This window comes from Seriola aureovittata, chromosome 3 (assembly GCF_021018895.1).
Source record: "Seriola aureovittata isolate HTS-2021-v1 ecotype China chromosome 3, ASM2101889v1, whole genome shotgun sequence".
NCBI lineage: Eukaryota > Metazoa > Chordata > Actinopteri > Carangiformes > Carangidae > Seriola > Seriola aureovittata.
In genome coordinates, this window is record NC_079366.1 from 14930167 (window position 1) to 14957203 (window position 27037).

Here is a 27037-nt window from a genome sequence, read left to right on the forward strand (position 1 = left end):
TAAATGTACGTGTGTTTGTGCAAGAACTCACAGCAATGGCCTCCAGTCGCTGTTTGTACTTCTCCGTCTCATCCATTCTAGCGCCTGTGACACAATAAGACAGGGTTGAAGGTTAGAGACCAGAGGTTAAACAGAGGATCCATTTATTCCCAAAGATTACTGTGTTCACTGGTTTGAAAGAATAAAATCAGGCCATGATTTCAGATGAATCCTCTGAGATTTTCTTAAAATCCTAATTAGTATTTTCTCCAGTTGATATGTCCATTTTTTTGTGCTGTATGGTCTGTTTTTTTTTTTGTTCTTTTGGTCTTTGCCAATGTAAAACTTGTCTATGGTTTAAAGAGTGTTTGAAGAAGAGAATCACATAGCATTTCTGTGCTAGTCTCTAAACTCTTTCAGTCCCACCCTTGCAACATCAGAGGATATAGAGGCAGCAGATTGGTGGCAACACAAGATCAGAGGCAGGATTTCAGCCTTTGCTATTTGTGAAGCATGTAATTGGACAAGTATAGTAGTACACACCTTTGTCTGCAGAGCCATCATGACCCATAATCCTCCCCATCATTCCCACACTCCCACACCCCCATTAAGCCTTGTGTTTCTGTCATGACACAGCCTCAGGAATCTCAAAGAAAATGAGCATAGGCAATATTTGTTTTCCCCTGCAGCTGACACTAAATGGGACAATATTTGAGCTCCCCAAAACTCAGAGGTACATAAGAGAGCATAGACTAGAGACGTAAATGGCAACCAGCTCACAGCAGCTCAGTCATTAATGAGTTCCTGCCATCACAAACCATAACTCTGCTTTTTTTATTTATTTATTTATTTTTTATATATATATATATAAACAAACAGAAAAATCTTCTTCTCTGGGGAGAAATAACAGCTATTTTTGGCCCACATGTCAATCTGCACTGGGTGAGTTTCATTAAAAACTTTATATGATGAAAATAATTATAGTTAGACCATTGTTATAGTTTTTATTTTATTAGGGCTGAACAATTAATCAAAATATTATCAAAAATTGCAATATGGCCGAGCGCAACCTGCAAATTGCACGAGCTGCAATTTTTTGATTAAAGTAAAATGCGTCACAACATGTCATTATAAATTAAGCATTGTGGTGTTACAGAGATTCCACGCACTACGAATCATATTCTCCCGACCAAAGGAACATGCTTGTTCGGTAGAGACAACAGCAAAAAAAATGCACCATTATCCTTTTTATATTTATTTCAGGGAAACTTTAATACTAAAATTACCATTCCCACTGATATCATTACTCATATCGCAGTCACAATATCTGCAAAAAAACAAAACAAAAATAAAAAACAAAAAAACACAATATGATTTTTTTTGTGTATATCTGTCATAGTTTTTATGCAATGACAGCAATAATCTTCCCGTCACTGACAATCCCGTGTGCTTTGAAAAGAATTCTGTCCTACACCCAAAGAACACATTTAGCCATCACAGCAACCGAGCTCTCACACTGGGGGAGATCTGAGTAATACAGGGCCCTATTTCTGTAACAAATGCCAGTCTGTCACAACTAGTGTCGCTAATCGCCATCACAGAGCTTTGAAGCGCTTACCAATGCATGCACACACACGCAAAACACTTTCCAGATGCATAACTGGCAAAACCTCATCGACGAGCTCATTTCTGAGACATAGTGGAACGATCAAACTCAAACAGTGTCCTTAGTTTTTACATCAACATACAACTGCACACGGTTAAGTTCCATTAAAGAGAATAAAAATCTGAATTTTCTTCACCTTGTGTACACTGCCAAAATAAGTCACATTACTCATTTCTCCTGAAACCTGCCCTCCCCATCCAATGCTCTTAAACTCTAAAAATGTGGTTTCTCATTTTTCCCCCAGAAGGCAACTCGGTAGAGCTGATGCTATTGCTGCTCCTCTGATATAGTAGATCAGCTTTAGGAGGTGTTAGTTATCATAGTGAGAAACCTCTCGCTTCCAACACCAGAGGGATTCCTTCGGTGCCCTCCAGGTGTGGGGTGGGGTCACAGGGGAAAAGGGCCCACATAAAAGAGTCTGAAAATTTAGGTGAACTGTGTATGTAGGGGAAAACAGGAAGATGAAACAAGAAGAGGGCAGGGGGAAAATTTTGATGGGGAAACAACCTCTGGCATGCCTTTCATTACTCTGGAGTTCTCTCCAGCACTGAGGTGGCAAGACAGAGAGAAAGACATATGAGAATGTACATTCACAATATATATATATATATATATATATATATATATATATATATATATATATATATATATATATATATATATATATAGAGAGAGAGAGAAAGAGACAATGCACCCTTCAAGATCAGCAGAGGTAGAAAGAGACACATCCTCATTTTGGCAGTGTTTTGAATGACTGGAGGTGCAGTGACAGCTTACAGTATAAGCCTCCGTAGGGAGTGGAGGCTTGTGTCTCATCAGGGCTCCAGGAGAGCGCCTAGAATAGCAGCCAGAGATAAACAAGCAAACACAAACAGAGGCTTTGATGAGGAGGTATTGAGGAGCTCCCCGTAGACACACACTGACTTCGATAATTAGACATAATACAGGAGGGTAGAGAAGGGAAAGCTGACAAAGTCAAAAAGTTAAGAGACTGAGAAAGTCAAGATGGCTGGAAAGAAGAGCGGCAGAGACAAGGGGGGAATGAGGCGACAGGAAATGTAGCTGCTTTGGGATTCAGATCGACAAAATGAGACGACCAATGACATAGAAGTAAGAAAAAATCATTTACGAGGCAGACAAAAAAGAATGTTCAAGAACTAGAAGAACAGAGAAACTACAGATTAAATCTGCTCTGTTTCCCATGAGACCCTGATCATTATCAAGCAACCTCAGGTCAGTCTGCTCACAGCTAAACTGTATTCTTGGAATGTTGCATTTAAAAGGGCCGTCAGTGGCCCTGAGAAGTGGAAGTATGCAGAGAGTTACTTAGACAAACTAGAGAAGTCAGAAAAAAGAGTATAAATATTAAATATAAATAAATGTAATTCTATGAAATACGTTGTTTTTTTTTATTTTCTTATTCCTTTAATCATGTTAGACCTCTCAGATCTATCTCGGAACTAGGGGATAGCATTTAAAAGTTAATTTGTCAAGTGTAGTCAGTTTTATTTATAATCCAAAACCCCAAATTACAATTTTACCTTAAAAGGGCTTTACAATCTGTACAGCATGCGACAGCCCGTATCCTGACAGAAATCCCTCTTCCAGGACAGACATGACGGACATGCAATAGTTGTTATGCTTTGTTATAAATCATGTCTCTTCTTTGTTGTACAGTGTCCACATTATAAAACCAATTAAGAGTTTTATTAATGCAAAATTTTTACTTTAACCAAGAATCTTTGCACCTTAACTGTGAATTTTCACACAACTCCCACAATCCTCTTGTGGTATTCAGAAAGTACAGCAACCCACAAATGTGCTGTGGGACAGAACAAAAACTACACTTGTTCACTGTACCCCTTGCCTAGGTCCATTCACACTATATCCTGTACATCTTAGAGACTAATCAGCAGTAGTAAAACACCAATATGGCACATGGCCATCAACACAGCTTGGCTGCAACAGTATTTAATTACAGCTTCTGGTTCACCTGCAACACCTGTTACATGCCAGTGCAAATGATTAAAATGTCTCAGCTCCCTTAAAAAAGACACGTTTTTTGTTTCCAAGGCATTCATTTGTGTCCTGCCCAAATGAATGCTAGCTGAGCAAGCCATTGGCTGTCTGACCTCAGTGGTATGACATCCCACACACCAAGTATCCATCCCTTTACCCCACTCAGTTACACAATGGACTGTAGTAGCTATGGTCAAAGACAAAAGAGTAGAAGCAGGAGGGTGAGGGAAATAGCGAAGAGAAAGTACATTGTATTTTAGCACATTAGTTTATTTTTAGTGGTGATTAGAATTTTTTCACAGCAGACATTTTTACTTGTCATAATAGGAGAATTACAGGTGGTTTTGTTCAATTCAAGTGGTGCAGTCACGTGACTGACAGTGAAGCAACACGCACAATACCAGGACCCTGACGCTTAGGCAGCTAAATGGAACTCAGCCATCATTCATTTTATTAATTACACCTGTGTTTTTCCTACTGCAACATGTCAGAAGGCCTACTCTCAAAATATTAAGGGATGACAATGCTGACAATCATTGTTTTAGTCCTTTATTCAGAAAAAATGCCTGTTTCAGCTTCTAGATGTCACAATTTGGCACTTTATTCTGTTTCATATCACCTTCAGCGGAATACCTTTGGGTTTTGGACTGCTGGTCAGACAGAAGAAGTGACAAGACATCACTTTGGGCTGCAGGAATAGTGAGGAGTTAAGCATTTTCAGACATGATAAAGATTAAACAAGTAACTGATTTAGAGCTTCAACAATTATTTGCATTATTGACTAATCTACAGATTACTATCTTGATTATTCTATCACTCATTTGGTCTGTAAATGCCAGAACATAATAAAAAGAACAACAACAACAACAAAAATGTCCATCACAATTTCTGGAGGCCAAGTTGCCACCAGTAAGTTGCTTGTTTTATATGAGCAACACTTCAAAACCCAAAGAGATTTAGTTTACAATAAGACAAAGAAAGGCTAGAACTCTGGCATTCATGCATGGCCCAATCAATTATCAAAATAATTGCCAATCAATTTCCTGTCATCATCTAATTGTTTCAGCTCTAAAACTGAACGGAAAACAATCGTATCTTGCAGCCCTATTGTAAATTGAGAGCTTCATCACGTGTGCATGGGAAGGCACAGAAACTCTCCTCCAAGTACAGCTGCCCCAGTCATTCAGTCTTACTCCAAACTGTCCGCATGGTTTCTTTGCAAACATTCCTCCAGGCCTCGTGCAAAAGAATGTATATTTGCCTTCAGCGTATGAGTGCATGTTTATATAGCAATGTATATTTGCCCAGTGGGGTGCCATGAAGTCTATATGCTGTGTGCTGGTGTAGTGACATTAGCTCTGTGGGAACAGATGGAAGAACATTAGGGTGTCTGGAATGAAAAACTTTAAGAATCATTTAGTATCACAGCTCAGTGCTCGTGACTTTCTCTGACACACAGTCAGCAGCTGAGAGTATATAAGATTGAGAATGTAAAATTTAAGCAGTGTCTCTAGTCCTACAAGTTAAAAGCCTGCGATCAAAAAAAGAAAAAAATACACCAGCAGTTTCTTCACAAACTATGTGGATGTTTAAATCCAGAACACAGTGCATGTAAAAAAAATCTCTTTTTTTTTTTTTTTTCCAAACTGAGCAAATACCTCAAAAGCCAAAGCATTAGCATTTCATTTTCTGAGGGCTTAAGAAGACGGTCTCTGAAAAGTCTGTAGAATAGGCAGTTGGTTCAGTCAGTGTTAGTTAGTAGGTAGTGCTTACATGCAAACCAATGCCTCGTGTTGCCCTTTGTTCACTGGCTCAGAGAATATATACCATCAGTGGCGGTGTGTAGTAGCTCCAACAGCTGTCTATGCAAAACGCATGCTTGAAGAATCTGAAGTATGTTTTTTTTTTCACTATACAGTATCTCCTATGGATTCAGGAAATAGTTTATTCAAATATAATACACCACTCCAGCAGGGATGTGAGACCAGATAGGTCAGAGTACATGGTTATTGACTTTGACCTCACAGGGACAGACACCGGCTCCACTGGAGCATGAAAACCATGAACTTTCAGTCATGAGACTCTAACAAGACTGCGACAAACAGCCATCTCTACACTCGGATAAATTATTGACAAAGTCTGTCTGACAGAGAATAGTGTGTATACTGTAAATATACAGCAATAGTCAAGGGTCAAGGAAGTAAAGGACAGTATTGTTATCATGTAGCATCAATTTGGCAAAAAATTAAGATGTTCTTTATGTAAGGAAGGCATGTAGAAAGATCAAACAGCAACAGTGAATCGGCTGATTCTGTAAATACTAGCCACTGAACACACAACATACACTGAATTGCTGAAATAGCTTCAGGTCTGTAGGGGTGGGGGGACCATTATAAGGCCACCCAGTGACATTTTGTTTTTGTGTGATGATGCAATTATGCTGCCGTTAGTCCGCTGGCCCCCCTGCTTCTCTGCACTTTGAAGTTTCTGCTCCATTTCTTGGAGAGATGGGGGTGAGGGGGAGAGGGATGGTTATAGTAAAGAAAGAAGAGAGACAGAAAGAGAGAGAGAGCAAAGGCACGAGTGGGGTGTGAGACTGTGTGCCCTCAATTACATACTGTAAACACATTTGAGTACTAACATTAACTGTTTTAATGTCTAATACCTGTATAAGTGGCTCTATGCTGGAATCATCTTTGCTTAGGGGCGGCTTGAGGCTCATTTACAGCGCTGCTCCCATTTATCTGCTTCTCTTCACCTTTGCTGGATATTCAACACTTTTCGCACTTAGGGAATGGTGTACAGCACTAGATTGTAGCATGTAAACTCCAGAGAAAAAAAAAAGAGAAGAACTGGAGAAGATAAGAGTAGAGAGGCAGAAGGCAATGCTATTTTTACTGGGACTTAAGGTTTAAAATTTTCGATTTAGACGGATCCACAGATCCGAAGAGAGACAGTATTCCAAGGTCGCTGTAAGTTGAAAACATCCTTCCATGTGTTTGGGAACAGGAAGAGCACAAACATCACTTGTCCTCCAGGAGATTAGAGACAGAATATGCAATCGCAACGACCCTGATCTCTGAACATGTGCATCCTCTAGCTGTCGTCAGTGGCCATCGCTCAGGAAGAGCCTGACTTAGACAGACAGCCAACTAACTGTAAAAAATTCCTAGATAGAACTTCAGTTGGAGACGGGGCAATCAAAGAGGCAATCACTCTCTAGCTTGAAGGATGGACAGAGTGAATTGTTGTAAAGTGCTTTTTCATCAGCTATTGATTTTCAGTTGCTTTACAGACTCTGCAGCAGAAATTACATTATTGGAGATGGATATCCTGCTTATCTCGATAGAAATAAATCTGACACAGTGGAGGGTATGTGTGCGTGTGTGTTTGTGCACATATAATATATATATATCATGTGTGTGTGTGTGTGTGTAATGTACGTGTGTGTGTGTGCGTTTATGTGTGTGGGTGGGTGGTATGGGTGGAATTTTTGTAGCTTGGATGGTGCTGCTGCAAGAGCACACAGCCAAGTTCCTCTGATTGACAGTCCAGGTTGGGGGAATGAAAACACTGCATTCCACTTCTGTGTGTGTGTGTGTGTGTGTGTGTGTGTGTGTGTGTGTGTGTGTCATACGTCACAGAGCAAACAGTGTAGCAGACTTTGGAGCATGTTGGGAATTATCATATATAGTCAACACCATACATCACAGGTTTACTCCAAGTCATTTATCACTGCTACACTTCACAGGCATGACAGTCGTACTGCTGCCTAACCTCTCAAGTAACATAGAAGCTTGAATAATGTGTGCACTTCAAAGCATCAAAGATGTAATCAACCTACCAGTCCAATTTTTTATCAGCGTATTAACTTTGGAAATACGTATAGTAAGCTTGCACAAATGATCACAACGGAATACGCGCTTGAGAGAATCAAAGGCATCACTGCGAGGGAATATCAAAAGAAATCCTCCTACAGGTCCTGCTGTTCTGTGGTTAGACTAAAGCAAGTTTAATGCACTGACAATTTGACTAAATCGTGTTGAGAGAGAAGACTATGATGATGAAACAATAGAGCCTCAAAGGAGCAAATTCCTTTGCTCTCATTTTGTCTCCACCTTATACAGCCATAAAAAAGGATTGAGGGGGGATCAATGGTGTTCTGTAAGGTACCACACACACACACACACACACACACACACACACACACACACACACACACACACACACACACACACACACACACACACACACACACACACACACACACAATAGAGTCTCTGTTCAGCAGGAAGCTGGATTTAGCCTTCTCTTGACTCTGCCCACAGGATCCTCGTATGGTAAAGGAAAACTTATATACACAAGACACACCTGCAGCATTTGATCTCTGTTTGGTCAGATCCAGAAAGTAATAGGACATGGATGTTTCTTGGTTTTAGCTCCACATAGCTCCATGGGCCTATCAGGTCACTTTCATGCCTATAGTTAATGCTAATGTTAAGGTTAATGTCATCTGGATCAAGGAAGAAAAAAAAAACAAAAAAACACTGTCACCTGTTATATATGGTCCATCTTGTGTTCACCCTGACTTTAAAAACCAAGAGGTGTAAACATGAAGTCACATGGTAACTGGTAACTGCAACTGACTCTTTCCCACTGTCGCACTGCATCATCATCAGAGCTACACTGATCCACAAGCACTTTACCGGCCCTATGTGTTAATTCATTACCTCTCGTGTCACAAAAAGTTCACCAAGTACACAAGTAACTGATTAGGAACATTTGTAGTCAACAATGCAACTGCACCTCGTAACTTGGAAACACATCACAACCCTCATTTTAAGACAGGGAATGACGGCTAATTTTCACCCTTCAGGAGTTTCCTGATTACCTTCATCTACCAGGTTTGTCTTATTGTACCTGCTGACATAGTCTAGCCGCATAGCTATCAGAACACAGTTTGTGCAGCCATTATCTCTTTAGCCAAAAAAACACATGGTTGATATAAACCTAAGTTCTATATGGCTGCATACTGCTTGATATTGCCCTGTTAGTGGTTCCCAATACGGGCTAGCTTCTGATCAGTAGCCATCTGCTGCACAAGTTTAAAATATTAAGTCTGGAAGGATTCTGGGTGAGAGAATCAGCTCCACAGCCATTATGCTGAGCAGCAGATCTAAACTGACAGCATGGTGACACCTTTGTAAAAACCTTGTCATCCACTCATCAAGTCAGCAGAGGGACCGTAAAGATTAAAACGGTCATCTGGAACATACATATGCATGGTGAAGATGAAGAATAATGTGCTATGCAGCATGGATGAGTCATCCTGTCTCCCTCATTATGATTAACATGCAGGATTATCTATATAATCTGACTGTGAAGAAATCACAGTTGCATTAGTGTAACTGTACGTAATTTCTGGAATGGCTCCGTTTTGGAAGTGTCAGTCAGTTAAAACAACAGCTTTGCAATTAGGGAAGTTGCTCCACTCCTGTTACATGTAGTAAAATCAACACAAGGTTATATGTGTTGACACAGATTATAGCCTACTTATGTGTTCATAAATATGTTTACACAGTAACTAGATTAAGGTAACTGTTTTTAAACCAGTTTAAACACCAGAGATGAGGACTTTCTCATGCATATGAAGGTTCATTCAAAAAAGCAGTTTTCATTTGAATAATTTGTCATGTAATATTTTTCAGAATTTCTTATTCTGCACATTCATACAAAAGTTGTCTCAGCACACCTGACATTAAAAGAGAAACATGTGAACAAAATGTTGCATTTGGGTTTCAATGTGTACTTCTTAACCAAATGGAGGGTCTGAGGATAAAGCGTTTTATATGTTGCACACATTGTAAAGATCTCTTAGAAAAATTTGATTTCAGGCTGTTAAAAACAATGACTATGCAATATAACAATAAGTTTTTATGATGATAATCTTACGTATCAAATCTTAGAAATTATCTGTTTAAGGTTATTTTACAAAGTTAAGTGTAATCAAGTGCTGTTGAGTGGAAAACTACTTGCTTTGTGCACAATATCGATTCAGATTGTAGCTGCAATTATTATTACTGACCGACTTCTTCATAAAAAACATCTTGAGTTAGTTTGGCTGCACTGTAAACACATAGAGCAGTTGCTTTTATGTCCAACAAAGTAGATGATCAAGGAGTGTTTGATGGCCCTGTAACTCTGGGACCTATTTAACTGCACTTGCTGTTACCGTGGTAACTACAAATGTCGGCAAATTAAGCAGATCTGAATAGAAGTATAGGTAAAAACTTTGACTATGATTAAGATGTAATCAAAAACTTAAACAATACGAGTTATGAAACATTTCATTTTTAGCCTGTAATGCATAACAATGTAACAGTTCACTGCTTGAACATTACTTTTAATATTTTCTATGTTAATTAACATTTGTAATATCATTATAAATTCCCTAACTGGCCTAGGGGAAACCCATTGAAAGTACTTGGAAGATTTTTGTGCAGTTCCAAACATACAAACATGACAGCACTGGCAAATTGTTGGTTTACTGCCCAGCTTTTAATGTACATACACTTGAGTCAGTCATGACCTTGTAAGACTTCAAAGCAGGAGACAGTTGGTTATCAACTGCCGCCCTTGCGCTTTAAGACAGACTAACTTAATCACTGTTGTTTCAGTGTTTTGGCATTCATGACCTCTTCTATCTGCAGCTCTATCTCCTCAAATACTGTGCATAGACGGTTGAGGCACGTATTTGTGTTCATGGTGAGAGGGAAAACACTGTTTTTTGACCCTGATGTGGAATGCAGTGTGTGTGTCTTGGTTTACGCTTTGCAGACGAGTGAAGATAACAGGCAAGCTAAAGCTTCATGGGAGAGAGACATAGTGTACCTAAGGGCAAAGTTGCCCTGAGCCATTAACGAACAGTACATGCATCTGCAATTTAAAAAAACTTTGAAATAAGTCAAGTCACGGTGTGATGGCATCAAATGACAATGAAATTGGGGGGGGAAGATAAACAGAAAAGGAAGCAAAAGGTCTACTCTGTGGACTTTTTCATACAGTCTCTGTTCAAACAAAGCCTGGTGCAAGAACCTGGACTAACAAAAGATTAAGTCCTCATGATCTGCCTCACAGCTCTGTCGAGTCATGAAGAGCAGGGGGCAAACTTTTGAAACGAGAAAATTTAAGGAGAGAATAGAAAAAAAAGAACAAGAGACAGACAAGACACAGAGACATCTGTAAACGGCAAATCTTGCATGGAACCAGAGGGGTTAAAACGAATGACAGAAGGTGAACTTGAGGAAGTGATGTGAAGAGGGGGGTCAGAGTTTGAGACACCTGTTCTGACAAGTCCTGACAAGACACTTGAGGCTGTGACACAACATAAACATTCTGCCAGCATCTCCACCAAACTGAAGCTCAACGACACACATTAAGTTCACACCTAACTAGGAGACACCTAACAATATGTGCCAGTCTCCATTTTGACGAATCTCACATGCAGACACATGCACACAGGTTTCACAAGAATCCCAGTGTGACAGTATAACTTTAACCACAATGGTGTGCCTACAGTTACAACCTTGTCACTGCCATTTCGCAATCATTAATTATTGAATATCTGCTGATAACTTGTCTCTGTCAAATACAGTGAATACTGTACAACATAATGGCTGCGCTGCTATTTTAAAATAGAGGTACCTTAGAGATCTGTAAAATTAGTACATTTAGATATGCTGGATGACTAAATAGCTCTGCAAAAAGAGTATATGACCAGAATAACTACTTTAGTAGGGTTTAGTGTTGTGTTTTTGGTGCTGAAAAGTGAATTCATGAATCAATTATGTAGTCAACAGAATATTAAGTATTGTAATTTTGCTAATCTGTTAATAATTTAAGTAATTTTTCAAGTAAAAATGTTCTGACAAAACAAGCAATTTTGAAAACATCACCATGGGAACAGAGACAATGTGTTTTTCACTGACATTTTACATACTAAACAATTCACAGATTAATTATAAAAACAACTCAGATTAAACAATAATGAAAATAATTTGGCATATGTTTGATGGAGATAAGAGTCACCATGGAGCTGTTTGAAAGCTTTGACAAGATGACAGATGCAGCCCATCCCTTTCATGAAAAAAATATGGAAGTTCAAATATGGTTTTCAGGCAACAGTAGCACTTTAGAGGCCTAATGCACCCACAAAATGGCAGTGAGATAAGGTCAATGTGACCATTTTTTTTCAACCCAAACTGGCTTAAAAAACTGCCTCTTCTGCTCACTGACACACACTGCCAGAGTGGATCTTTATTAAAACTGTTGGCTGCAGGTTATTTGTTTGTGCTGCTTTGTGGTTTAATCACTCACCACGCTGTGCATTAGGAAGAAGTTCAGCTGTGTTAATGGAGAACAAGTTTTGACAGGTGGCGTTCCCACTGTGCAATGGATTACAATAAACAAAGGGTATGAACTGTATCTGGCTTTAATACCGATCAATTGAAAATGCCTTGTTTGGTTATACTGTTAATGCAGAATGGCTCAGGACTTTTAGTTAGCACACAATTATGCCTGCACGATAGGAAAATTTGCAATGTGCGATGATGACACTGTTCAATTTTGCGATGACAATATTATTTGCGATAGATAAAGAGATATTGAAGTGTGCATACACAGTTTTGACGAGTGAAGCTGAATGAAGAACACAGACAAAGGTCACTATCGGCCATCTCCTCCGTCCTCCTCCCTCTGCTGCAGGTAGTGTTGCTGAGAGGGGGGGCTGCTGTCTCAGACTGTAGCTATAAGTTTACAAAAGTTTGCGGTAAATGAAGCTGCAGTCTACACACAGAAAGTTTCCCTTTCAGCTTGTTTATAACAGTTCACTATCAGGTTAACGTTAGCTTGCTGCGCTCGTGTAAAACAAACGGCGGTGGATGGAGAAGTTGAAAATTGAGCTTTTCTTCGTGTTTAAATCTTGTCGAACAGGCTGGGTGATGAAGGACGCTAATTGCTTTTTACTCGCAAAGGTTGTGATGACACTAACGGAGATATGACTGTAGTTGTTGTCAGCTCCAGTAAAAAGTTCACTCCTCACTGGTCTACACTGCATGGCGTGTGTAAATAAAATGATTTTTTCTAATTCGTTTTTCAGTCAGTCAGTCTTTTGCGATATGTTTATTGCACATGTTCATATGCGATGATGATTAAAATAAGCTGAATTGGTCGGCACTAGTATTAACATGCGGCTTCAGTGATCCGATCACAAGTGGACAGCTCTACGTCAGTTCACACCTGACTTTAAAATGCGTCTCCACATGCATCTTGATTGACCACTTGTGATTGGATTGCTTAATATGCAAATAACCCCTCTGTGCCCCACTCGCTCTCTCTCTCATTTGCTCGCTCTAACAGACTGTAAATAAAGATGGACGTGGCCTCCGTGACGTCACCATTAGGTTTCTGAAGAGTGGTTTTGAAGCTCAGAGTGGGCCATTCTGTTATCGCCATCTTGCCAGAACCTGACTCGCCGAACTCCTGGCTAATCCAAAAATGGGCAAAGAGGAGGGGCACATGTCGAGCCCAGACTTCGGTGCATGCCGGCTTGTGGCAGGCATACGCCCATATGCTAAACTTTAAGCCTTAATAAAATTTAAACGAGTTAGTTGTATAATAATTCACCCCTGTAGATTTGTCATGAAGGAAGAAATAAGCTATAAAGACCAAAAGTGCTTTTTGTACCTGTAAACATGTTTATTTCTTCTGTAAAGTTTTTAACATGGGAGTCTATGGGGATTGACTCACTGTTGGAACCAGCCTCAATTGGCCATTCGAAGAACTGCAGTTTTTGGTACTTTCGTGTTGGCTTCATTTTTCACCCTCGGAGGTCGCCACTTGACACACACACACACACACACACACTAACAACAGACCCATCTGACGTGTCTAAAAACAACTAAAAACAACGCATACCTCACCGCATATAAAGCGGTGAGATCCGATCACAACTGGTCAATCAAGACGCACGTGGAGACGCATTTTAAAGCCAGGTGTGAACTGACGAACTGAGAGCCGTCCACTTGTGATCGGATCACCCAAGATAGATGTTAATACCAGGTCTGAACAGGGCCTATGAAACTGTGGCGGGACTAATCAGACTGTGTCAGAGGACGTCAGTCAGTAGAGTAGGTTCACTGTGGCCCAGGACACATTTGCGTTCACACTGCCAAAAGAATGTGGACACATGTGGCCCAGACCATCTCTAAATGTGGTCTGCGTGATCAGATCTCAAATGCGTCCTCAAAGCATCTTGGGTGTGCTCAAATGAAGCTACAGTCTACACACAGAAAGTTTTCCTTTTAGCGTGGTCATATTAGCTTAACGTTAGTGTTGCACTTGTGTTAAACAAACCGCGGTGGATGGAGAAGTTGAAAATGAAGCTTTTATACAGGTTTAAATATTGTTGAACAGGTGGAGTGATGAGGGACGCTAAAATTCCTTTATTTACTTGCAAAGGTTGTGATGACACTCACGGAGACGTGACTATAATTGTTGTCAGCTCCGGTAAAAAGTTCACTCCTCACTGGTCTACACTGCCGCCTCCGTGCTGTCTGTTTCTAATTCAACGCGTTTCAGTCTTTTGCGATGTGTTTCATGCACATGTTCATAGCGTGAAGAGGATCAAACTAAGATGAATCGGTCAGCACTACACACAATAGTGCTGGAGCAGCACTGATAAACCACAGGAACATGTCCTCATGGTGATACTTTTCAAGGACTTGGCCTTTCTTTCTACTAATGAGTTTCTGACCATGTACATACATGTAGACAATATTCATGGTGGTAAGTTTTCTTTTTGCACTTCGACCAAGCTTGTGTAAGGCATGTATTGGCTTGCTTCCGTGATTTATCTGTCTGTGTGTGCAGGATTAGGGTGTGTGTGTCTGTCTGCGTGTATCTGTGTGTGTGTGTGTGTGTGTGTGTCTGTGTGTGTCTCAAACAGGTTTGGAGAGGAATGCAGGACTGGTGTAATCCAGTCTCGGTTCATTTTCGCTATTGTCACAGAGTCAAAAGCCTGTAGCCCTATGTGCCATGGGGCCTCGCAGCTCAGTCACGATTACATTCATCATCTCACATAACACATGGCAGTCAACTCCACATCAGGACAACACAGTACAACATTACAAAGACAATCACAAATAAATCTGTAGGTACATTAAAACCAACCATCTCTCAACAGAAATTATTTATCCTAAAAGTTCTTATTGTGAAATAACTTTGAGGAATAACAACTCCTTCACTTCCAGCTGATAAGACATTTCAATGTCGAGCCATAGAGTTTGCATAAATCTATTCTGCAAGGGTGTTGAGTCACCTTGTAAATGTCTAGTCAGGCAATATAATGTTTAACTTTCCTTCTTTCTCATTATCACTGAGGACAAACAAACTGAATTCCAGCCTACCATTAAAGAAATTACAGACAATACGCTGCTGATCCTTCAATATACAGCCTCCCATGATCTCTGAGATTATAACTGTGAAGAAAAATGAACGTGGAATTCACATCAAAATGATGATGATTTAGATAATTTATGAAACATACATGTAAGTAATGTTGATTGCAGCACGGACGGAAACTGAGGAGTATTGATTTAGGAAGCATGAGCAAATCAGCGTAACAGTATCAGACCCGATCTCAGCTGTGCAGTGATTTGACTTCACCTCTGCGATTAGCTCAATGTCAGTTGGGAAGAGGTATCTGTCCCTTAGGTAGCAATCCCAGACTTTTATTATTTTGTTTATACCTGATCTCACATGCCAGTGTCTGGGACATTTTACAAGGTTAGAAATAAACTATGTGAAGCATCTAATATTCACCTGATTTTTTCACCTCATTTTTCATTCATGTCTGGTTCCAAAGCCATTTGTACCAGGGTTAAAGGACTTGGATGGTTCCCAGGACCCAACACTGTGGGGTTTCAATAACAAACTCAGTCAACAGCTGAAACAGGGTCAACAGGCTGGTACCTAGAAATGTTTCCTCTTCCCATGGCAACATAATGTGTCCCACCAAGGTTATAAACACATTTAGGAGAGTCAAGTCACTTTCTCCTGACCTGGGCAGGCAATTAATGAGCGGTCCACCACAGTCCAGAGCTTCATGACTGCAAAAGGACAGAGGGCATTTTGCTAATCACAGATGACGGAATGCAAGACAAAGAGAAGGGACTGCAAACGGTACTCAGAGAACACTTTGAGATAACAGTAGGCAAGACAAACAGGTTTCTTAATCTACCCCAAAAATAGCAAATTCACAGTTAAAAACATTAGCCTATGTCGAAGATAATATTATACACTGAGAAATAGGTTACAGCAACTCAAAACATCACATTGTTCTGTAACTAGTGCAAAACAGTTCAATGAGGCCATAGTGTTGCGTGGGAAGTCTACTGCTCCGCCCTGCCTGTTGCCTTTAATGTGTGACTGACAAACTCATCAATTAGATCATCAAATTTGAGAAAATGGCAGCTTCTGCTGATAGCGATGCAGTGTTATGTTAAGCAGTTGGAATATTTTGTTTAATTGAATATGAGACAAAAAGCATGCCTGTAAGAGGCAAAAGACATTGTTATGAAATTCTAAGCCTTTAGTGATGATTAAAAGGGATGTTTATAGTGTATGTGTGGTGTGCATTTCCGCCACGACTCAGAATAAAACCACAGCCACAAAACCACATAAAAAAAATTGGCTTGGTAAATCAGCTAATTTCAGGGTGGGATGTAGATCTGTCGTTGGCATTTTGTACAAATCAGCTACAGGTGAATTTCTTCCAAGTTAGTTGTGAATTGGCAGTGATAAGACATTTTTTTTTACCATGTAATTGACGAGACAACAGCATCACACATTAGCTGCAGCATTGGAAGGATGTGTAACACTAGACAGCTTGCTGGCAGTGCTAAATTGTGACAATGCTTCAATCTCTCCCACCACAAAGATGTATACACACTAAAAAATGTGGGCCTAGTTCTGCCATCCATTAATGGTTCATTGTGTTCAATCAATTTTGTGCATGCAAGCTAAAACATATCCCATTTCTAATGTGCACTCATGCTCTGCCAGGATTTAAAATGCATAACAACACTTAGGTAAACAAACATCATTCAGGTAATTCTCTTGTTTCCTCTGTGCTGTGCATGATTAACTAACCAGACATTGTAACCCGATAACCACAGACATATATCTGTTTTTGTGTGACGTCTTGTGGTTGCATTATTTATGTGTCATATTTCTTCTTTCATTTGCTCATAAATAGGAACACCAAACCATAATAACATGTGGATGTCCATCAGAAAACTAGACAAAACTATATTGTGATTTTCTAACATTTGCTGTGATAGTACATTAGGGTTGCACAATCTTATCCATAGTCAGATTGTCCTATCATCACCCTGTGAAATTGCCAATATCTGATATGAATTGCGGGATGGGGGCTGTTAGACTTGAGTACTGCACGTGCACAATTGAACTAAGAGGTCTCACCAGCTTTTTGCGTAATTAAGAGCAACAAATTGTACCAGCATACTTTGATAACGAAATTCTGTCCAAGCTCTCGTGTTAAGTTCAGGACAAAAGTATCTTACACAAGCACTGCACATGAGATGAATTGCTCAGTAGCCTATAATTTATGTCATCTCGATCATTGTGGTGGCTTTCACAGTCTTTTAGTGTGCGTTTAACAAGAAAGCTGACAATTGCACTCTCAGTCTCCAGTGAGAGGAGCTCCATTGCTAAAAGCTACTGGTGCGATCAGTGACAATGGTGATTCAGCTCAGTTTGGTGTAAATATTAGTTAATAAAGATTCGTCATTACACCTAGCTAAAACTAATGCAGACCAACAGTCAAGCAATACATTCTTGAAGGTTATGATCATTATAATGTTCAATTTTCTACAGGCTTTGAAACTTGTTCATATTTACAAGCCACTGAAGAGCAGGGAAGAATTTTCCTTTAAAAGGCTTCAATCTGAGACTACACTTAAAAAATAAATTCACGAGAAAGACCCTAATTAATGCTGAGAAGCTAAGAAGCTAAAATATTATCCTGTCAAAGATGGCTGAAGCCTGTCTCGGAGTTATCTCCTCAAACCATTACCTTAACAAACATAACATTACTTTTCTGGCTAATCCTCATCTGCTTGATTAACACATTGTTGTTGGTGTCAAGAGAAGGGCACGTGTACTGTGTACAGCACAGACAGAGTAAACTGAAGAAGTTTTTTCTATCCTCTTCCCTCTCACCAACTGTCAGGCAGGATTTTTGAGGCTTTATGTCAGCGGATTATTGCAAATGAAAGGAATACCACACACAGATACACAAACAGAATGATTTAAAGAGCACCGTGTGAATACCGCCTTTTGTGTCTAAACACAACACAAGGAAAAGAGGACAGACAAAAGGACGGTTCTGTGCAATTTATACTACAGCTCACACTTAAATGTAAGAGCATGGCTGGCATCTCAGGTATGTTAGAGCTGACGTGGTGACATAATGCAGAAACACGCTGTAGGTCAGGTGAGCTCACTGAGGACTAATTTAGCATTCAGTATTTCTTAAACTCAGTATTTCTCAGAACTGAAAATGAACCCATCACACATTACGCTAACAGGGACTGTGATACTGACTACGCTGATTAGAGGGGCACTCCACTCATTTTACACACAAATATCAGTTAACTCGTCATGGGTAGAGAAAACAATTGAACGTCTTCAATGGTTCTTTGATTAAATGAGAAAATAACCCTGATGGCATCATAGTGACATCATCAGGGTTTTTTCAGCTTGAGCTTGGAGATGTTTGACAGAAAGCCTGCAGTACAAATGTTGAGTTTGAAAACACAGGTGTTTACCATACAGGAAGAGGCTATCGTGTTGTATTATGTTAAGAGCAGTACGTGCAGCATTTTTAAAGCCCGACCCATGCTAGTGACTAAAAGTTGAGACATCTCGGCCCCTGGTGCATTTTCATTTTTTTTCAATCTGTCTTTTCATGTGTTTCCCAATTGAACAGGAGCAAAATACAAATCTGTAGCATGTTCCATATGTACATCAGACTATGATGACTGGAGTTTTCACAGCACTCTGTGCCAAAGTTGTTCCCCTGGGAACAAACTATTATTGACTAAACTACTTCCATTGTTTTTTTTCACTTGAATGATAGAATCTCTCTGCCACTGAAAAAAAAAAAAAAACTTTCTACGTGATCTCTTGTTTCCAGGTGTAACATCTTTGTGCATGCCCTGCTGTCTGAGTCTAATCTTCTGCTTAGTCATAATAATCACAGCCGGAAGCGTGGCGTGTTTGTGCAATATGCACACAGACAGTCAGAGCAGTGGCAACATGGCATACAGAGAGGGAGCATGAGGTAGAGCTCTGACACTGACATTGTAACGTAATGAGGAGGAAGTTCCACAGTATTTATGTTCTGAAAATGCAAGTAAAGATCTAAGTTGAAATATATAAAATATACTAACAATCACAGAGGGATTAGTTTCTGATGGCAGTGCTACAGTACGAATGGGGCAGAGACACATGCTGAGAGATATGCTGGGGGCAATATGGCAGTGAGGAATTTCCCTCCTGCTGAAAATTCATCCATCACCCAGTTTGCCAAGCAAAGAAGTGCAGGATTTCATCACTCCCAGCTACTCTTTTGTCTCCTCCCCTTTATCTTTTGGTTTTTTAATCTCTCTCTGCCTTGTCAGAGTCTGACTCTCTCCTGCTCTCTTCAACACGATTTGAAAAGATAAAACTGTTGCTGATTGGTGGTGCTGACGACCACACAGTTTCTCCAGCTCTTTTATCTGTCTTTAACAGCTATCATGCTCACTCTACCCCTCTCGCTTCCGCTTTGTACATTTGGGTAGATATCTGCAGATTCATATCAAAAACAAACTGCTTTGCAAGTGACTAGCACATTCACCTGGGCTATATGCTATATTTTATATGCATCAAAGCTAAACTTTTCAACTGAATAGCAACAAACAGGCCAGTAGATAAGACAGAGGAATTACTCTTTTGTTACCTAGAATCTAGCTTTATTCCCTGCGCACAAAGCACTTTAGTTACACATGAAATATCTCATTTGATTCTTGCACAAGAGAGATATAACCTCAACAAGCTCTGGGTTTCACTGCATTCGACATACGTTTTAAAATAGAACTTCACACAAATACTAAAATACAACCACCAAAGGAGAGGAGGGCTTGTGTGAGTGTGAAACCAGCTAAGCTAATTTTACAATTTCCCAGGACAGTGATTGTCTAAATCAGGATTAGTGCTGATGTGTAATCAGCTGGCTTCTTTGGCTGCTGTGACACTTACATTTCCATGTGTCCTTTGGAGTGATCCTTTATGTGCAACTTCTCTTTGAAAGCCTATGACATATGCATACTTGTTGAAACAAACATTCAAGGAAGTTACTCTTTCCTGAGAGGTAAATTCAGTCAGAGGTGAGTAACGCCCCTTGGATATGGCCTCAAGGCCCCTTGTTCTTCAGCCTGACAGAAGAAGAGCCATGTCAGAAGCTCCTGCTGGGATCTCTGCTTGTAAAGCCTCAGCTGCACTAAGCAGCGTTTGTTTGATGTGTTCCAAGTTCAAAACTGGCTCTTTTAAAATCAAGCTGTGGTTAAAAAGCTGATGAAACAGCTGTGCGTTAAAGTTGATGAGTCATATATGAGAAACAGGAAATAAATGTATGGTTGATCTGATATAGAGAAAGTGAGATCTTGGCATCATGGTGTGTGTTTTGTATGCGTGTGTGTGCGTTTACTGTAGGGGGTGTGTTGGTGGTGAGATGCAGCTGCAACAGCAGCAAGAAAAGTGTCAGAAGACAGCCCCACTATCTTAACCACTGCATCATAAAACTCAGTGCCTTGCAGACTTAAGGCTTTTGCACTTAATTACACTCTATAAAAGACTTGCAGTGAAGAGATACAGAAGCACAGGTTACCATACATATTATGGCAAAGATTTTCTTTTTAGATAAAAACTAGAATAACTAATGTGGTCACTTGCAAATGTGCAGAATTTAACTTGTCTTAACTCTTGTCTGTATTCAAGTGCAAAACTGATTTCTAGTGTGGTTGGCTTTGGATTTAAGAAGTCAAAGAGTGTCAGAAAGTAGTGACTTTTGAACAGCCAAATGATATTTGAAAGGGTTTTTAATCTATAACGCTTTGGTTAACAATGCTTAACAGAGGTCAGACAAGTCAACAGCTGCTGGGGCTGTCCAACTCTGACTGGGCTCACTTCCACCACTTGGCCCAGATTCAAAAGGTGTCAACCGACCACGTACAGCAAACTTCTTGATAAAATTCAAGCAGAAAAATGTTGGTCGAAATGAGCCAAAATACACTTACCTGTTCAAACTTGGCCACTTGAGCTTTTTAGTCCAAAGAAACTGAAGAAGGAAAACGAAACCAAGTAAAAAAGTGGAGAAAGGCTCCTGCACACACGACAAAAAAAGCGAAAAAAGAGGGAGAATTCCTGCTACCAGCTCTGTGACTTATGTGACCAGAAGAGTAAAACACGACACAAACTTCCTCCTCGTGCAGTTGAACACCTGAGTAGCCTCTGCGCTGAGTGGGCTCCGAAATACCGAGCACCGTCACATGAACACCGATCGACACGTCGTTGAATTTACCAAACTTTTAAAAGTCTTTGAATGTTGTTTCAGACGGAGAGGCCCGCGGCATCGGTAAAGAAAAAAAAGACGAGGTGAAACCGTCCTCGGAGATCCGCTCTCAACGCCTCCCTTCGTGTCTAAGCCCGTAAGTGAGGAGGAAAAGAGTCGGTTTGTCCGGTTACCTGACTCCAGTCATTACCGTGAGGCCAGCCCTCCACACAGCACCAGCAGCAGCAGCCTCATGTTTCCTGTTGTCGCTCTGAATGAGCACAGAGCAGCTAAACAGCTTCCCTCAGCAGCAACAGGTTGAGATGCTTTCTTCTTTCGTTTGATTGAAACCAATGCCAGAGAGAAGGAGTTAAAACGTACTGTAGTGTTTGCTTTCATAAGCTTAAAGGTGTTAAACAAAGATCAAACTCAGTGTATTTGCGTTTAAAAAACAGATTTTGTAATGTCATTAATCTTGCTACTCCTAAACATCAGTGGCTTGTTTGTAGCAGGTGTTCAAGTCTGATATCAGAAGTGATTTTAATGAAAAGAGACATCTGTGGAAAAAGGTACTATCTGATGAATAAAAGTAGGAACCACGTTATGTGAAAAATTATGTAATGTAAAACTTTTCTCTGTATGAAAGCGGTAACATTTCATTCAAGTGTAACATTTCTTTCAGCTCACATAAGGGATTGCTAACCCTGCCTTTCAACATTCAGGGAATATTGCCTTACATTTCTAATAATATTGTCCTTTTGGGGATTGCTCTGTTCTGTATTTAGAGGTGGATTCCAAAAGAAATACAACAGCAATAACATTAAACACTGCTAGTTCAGCATCAATTTATTTTCAGGAAAAAGAAGGAATTTAAATAGTATGAAATCTGAAAAATAATGACTAAGACTTTAGGGGACAATAAAACTAGCTACACATTGGATACTAGACTTTTAGTGACTAGAGGAATATTAGTTGTTGATTGTGGCTCCTTAAAGTTGGATTAAGCCGCTTTTGACCACTGGGTGAATGTCAGCTAATTAAAATCTGTGTATTTTGCTGTAATTTGCCATATTTTGATGAAAATATGTGTGAAAAATACCAATGACATTAATGGGCAGAAGAGAAGTGGATTGGGGGGGGGGGGGGGGGGGATTTCCTTTCCTTTGGATGTCTTTTGATTCTTCTGTTTTTCCAATGTAAAACAGGATCACTGAAGGAATCCATTGTACCATTGTGAATCCAAGTTGGCCGCCGCTGCTGTCCTCTGTGAAGGAGCAAACTACAAACTTTTCAGTGCCATCTTTCAAGCTGCTGGGTAGGTGAATGTGGCATATTCTTAACACAGGTTTTTGACGAGTATCAATTTAATTTGAAAGATAAATTTAATGGAGCCATTGTAAGTTCTGCTATTGCTACAGAGCCAACATTAGCATCAACAGCTGTTTACACACCAGTCATGAAGAAATGTTCAACATCCAACTTAATCCCTTTACTTGTCACGAGCTGTCTCCAGCTGTGGAAACCAACCCTTTTGTTTTGATTCCATTTCTATCACATATTTTCTACTACTGAAGTTAGCATGGTAACAAGCTAGTCCTTGCCCGGTTCGCGCATCTGTCCAGTCTGCCTTGAAGAAGTAGCACTGGTCAAATGAATTATCATAACCTCTTGTCTTGTAAACAACGTTGACTGAAGCTCTTGCAAGACTGGTAAGTAAACAGCTTTTATTGCTAATATTGACAATAGAAAAACTTACAATTAGCTCCTTTAAGTACACTGTTTACACTAATTTGGGTATGCTGGGATTGATTTCCAACTGTGTTTTTTTCAGTATGCTAAATTGTATCAGAGGTGTTTTATTTCCACTTTTTGTTCTATTGGTAGACATTTCTTCATGATGTTTTGCCTGTAGTGTGCCCATACTCACTGAAATTTGCCTTGATACTTCATAACTAAATCTACTTGGAATTGACTAAAAATTACCTCATGCCACATAATGCCTACGTTGACCTTGGAGTGGGAAAGATAAAAAGTTTTGCTCACAAGTGACAGCAAGGGCAGACCAAAGGCACCATTCAACCACTCTATAGGTCCATGAAATAAAACTAGGCCAAGTTATTTTTATGTATATTTCATTATAGCTTACTCATATTTCATTTATACTACAATATACTCCAGGCTAATTTTCTGATTAATTGCTTTTTTCATTTGACCAAATTTAGGGTATAAATGCCTGTAGTACTAGTGTAACAGCATCTTTAGAGATGGCCAGTATTTTAGCCTCATAAATTACATCTTAGCTGACCTGTGCTGTATCTTTTTTATAATCCCATTTTGGTTAAAATCTGATTAATTCTTTATAGCTGAAATTCCCTAGCATGGCAATTTGAAGCAAGAAAGTCCTTGGCTGTGATCCACAGTGATAGTGTATGAAATGAGCACATCCACTGACTCGTCCTACTTCTTATTCCCCAAGACAAGAGAGATTCTTCACATGAACAGCCAGATAGTAGGAGCACACAAGCTCATATTGCATGGTTTTCCCTTAGCAACGTGGAAAATAGTCTGTCTGTCTTTTGTGTGAGTGTATTTTTGACGGGAGGTTTTGTTAGTGTAGCAACACTTCTTTAACAATACTGAGTGCATGTGCTTTTGTACCTGTGTGTTCATGCATACGAGTGCCAGCACCTTCTAAACACTGCTCTTTGTTTGATTGTGTGTGTGTGCTTGTATGTGCATGTGTAGCATACTGTAGAGAGAGCTGTAGAGAGAGCACAGAGATTTGTCTCTGTGCGTTTGTGCTCCAATGCATATGTGGAAAGGGGATGAGGTTTGTTTATAGTATGAGTGTTAATGGAATTGTATTAAGAGATAGTTAACAAACCATTAACTGGGCAGATGCTTGTCAACAAAAAAGGTTGTGTTGACGATCTGAACCGGAAAGGCTGGTGCCATATAACTGAGTATGAAAATACTTCATGTGAATACCATCCTGTATGGTTGTGTACATATGTGAAGGAGGGCTCCGTCCCTTTTGCAGACAAGAATGTCAACATTCAGTGATTCTACAAAACCTCAGATTGTTATCAGTGCCAATTTTTTATTTATTTTTTTTACACCCACTGACACTGTTCAATTTTGCAATGACGATATTGCTTGCGATAAATAAACATATATTGTTGTTTGCATATACAGTTTTGCTGAATGAAGCTGAATCAAGAACACAGACAAAGGTCACCATCGGTCATTTCGGTCAGTAATGTTGCTGAGAGGGGGTGGGGGTGGGGGTGGGGGGGTCGCTGTCTCAGGCAGTAGTTATAAGTTTACAAAAGTTTGTGGCAAATGAAGCTGCAGTCTACCCACAGAAAGTTTTCCTTTTAGCTCGGTCTGCGCTCATGTAAAACAAACCACGTTGGATAGAGAAGTTGAAAATGAAGCTTTTTTACATGTTTAAACTTTACGCTTTACACTCGCAGAGCTACGACTGTAATTGTTGTCAGCTGCGGTAAAAAGTTCACTCCTAACTGGTCTACCCTGCCGCCTCTGTGCTGTACGCTGTGTGTGTGTATGTGTCAGAGAGCAGCCCGGCACCAAATTGTATTTGAAGATCTCATCACTAAAGCATGTGTCATGTAGAGAGCTGATAAAAACAAATGAAATACTCAGTTGTCATATTGACATTTAAAGTGTATTGATTGATTTTGAGACGGCAATCATGCATTGACTAACACGCAAGAAAACATTCTGTATTCTACAATATCTGCTAACGTTGCTTACTTTGTCTGTGGTTTGGGGCTGAGCAGGTAACAGGTGGTGTCCTTCATGAAAGTGTACCACATGTCAATTCAAAAGCCCAACCACAAACACCCTTAGATTTTACAATGTTGGCATTGGGATGTAGATTGTGAGATGCAGCCCCAGCTCACTTTCTCCACCCAGAGTTCTCACTTATACCAAGAGCAGGCTGCAGGTGCTATAAGCATAAATTCTTGCCTATGTCCATTATGCTTCTTAACACTAACATGTAAGGTTACACACCATTGTTAGTAGGTGTGTATGTTTTATAACAAACTGTTGTATATGTGTATGTGTGGGGAAGCCATTTGTTGTTAAGTTTTTCTTATCTTATCTTATCTTATCTGTGTGCACGGTCATGGCTGTGTTTGTATGTGTCTGCTTGGAGGCTACACACACCCACCCCTGTGTACTTACTCTATTTACAGAGTCCTACAGTGTCTTATCTGTCTCTTCCCTGTTTTGCCCTTGACTTTGACAACTACTGTCTTTACATCTTAGAGTCTAATGTATAATGCTTCCTGAGTTATTTTATCCCCACGCATCACCCTTAAAGACTAGACAGGTATATCTAAAGACATCAACTGTCATGGAAGAGATGCTTTAGAAAAGTGCACACCAGCAGAGTACGAGTTAAAGTGATGGGGCGGATAATAAAGATGTCCTTTGGGAGACTGTAAAAGACAGATATTAATATAGTCACTGAAGTACAGTATAGTGCGGTGGTTTCCTTGTCCTTGCATCAACCAGGTGCTTTTGTGACATTAAAACCTTTTTACATTAAAACCTTTATCTGTGGAAAATGTCCAGCTGTTATGAGCTTCAAAGACGGCGCTTTTGCCTCTTATTCTGTCTAATTATTGAAACAACCATACATGGCTTTTATAAGTGTATTCAGGTAGCAATAATGATGCTAATGAAAAGAAAAAACAGTAGAGGAGGTAAATACGGCACCTAATTTGCTTGATGTATTGCTTTCTCATCAGTTTTTTGAGCTTTTGATCAGAATTTCTTGTCATTTAACGTCACGACATGAGTTTTGCTGTTTGAGCTTGTTTTCCTTTATGTCCTCCTCATCCACAATACTGAACTTTTTGTCATCTCAGAGAGCACTGGGTCAGACTAGTTGCATAAGGTATGTTTATTTGTCACAGTTTGTGAGAGGGGTGTCATTGAGACATTGTGAGCAAGGCCAATTTTAAGTGGCACTTGTTTCATGAACATTGTATATGTGCTTTTAAAAGTTGAAGTGTGTGTGTGTGTGTGTGTGTGTGTGTGTGTGTGTGTGTGCGTGTGCGTGTGCGTGTGCGTGTGTGTGTATTACCGCGTATGCGTATTTCCCCGCTCATCTTTTGACTCTATGATTGCAGAGCGTTACCATGGGAACTATGACATCTGTGACACCATGTGATTTCATCCATGGTTCTCAGAAAAAAAACAACACTTTTACCGTGAGTGGTCGGTAGTCCCTCTTTAGCTGTGAGTGATTTGTTTGAGTGCAGCGAGAGGGTGGGCAGCTTTTACAATGCTGTTTCTTATACATTTGACTTAAAGGATGTATTCAGAAATTTGTGTTGGCAGGAACAATACTGGAGGCTACCCCTTTCCTTATCCCCGTGATTCTCCTGAGATTTAATTTCTCTTAATGGCATACTCTGACTATATACTTTACCATAATTGTCCCACTCAAACTGGGTTTCAAGGGGAAAGGGATATCATGACCCTTGTTAATTTGTTATACATTTTTGGGTATAATATGAGAGGATATGATATTAACAATCCTAAAATGTTAAAGGAATAGTTTGGAATTTTGGGTAATATGCATATTTGTTACAAAAATACATGAAAGGATTGATACAACTCTTATGTCTGTATGGTAAATATGAAGATTGAAATAGGGGAAA

The 27037-nt window shown here is 39.8% G+C and overlaps 2 protein-coding genes across 3 annotated transcripts in view; one reads left to right on the plus strand and one right to left on the minus strand.

Moving 5' to 3' along the window:
- Nucleotides 1-21532, minus strand: part of palm3 (paralemmin 3) — a 36958-nt gene extending 15426 nt beyond the window's left edge. Inside the window, exons 1-2 of one of the 2 annotated variants that reach the window (XM_056366891.1) lie at nt 21085-21532; nt 32-84 (exon numbers count right to left, since the gene is read on the minus strand). In XM_056366891.1, coding sequence (XP_056222866.1) covers nt 32-76 — 45 coding nt within the window. In that variant the 5' untranslated portion in view covers nt 77-84; nt 21085-21532. The remainder of the gene's footprint in view (nt 1-31; nt 85-21084) is intronic. The other variant, XM_056366886.1, reaches the window with a different exon arrangement.
- LOC130162977 (phospholipid phosphatase-related protein type 5-like) overlaps nt 21523-27037 on the plus strand; it is a 52936-nt gene continuing 47421 nt past the window's right edge. Inside the window, exons 1-2 of the mRNA XM_056366922.1 lie at nt 21523-21655; nt 22544-22653. The gene's annotated coding sequence lies outside the window, so the exon portion shown is untranslated. The remainder of the gene's footprint in view (nt 21656-22543; nt 22654-27037) is intronic.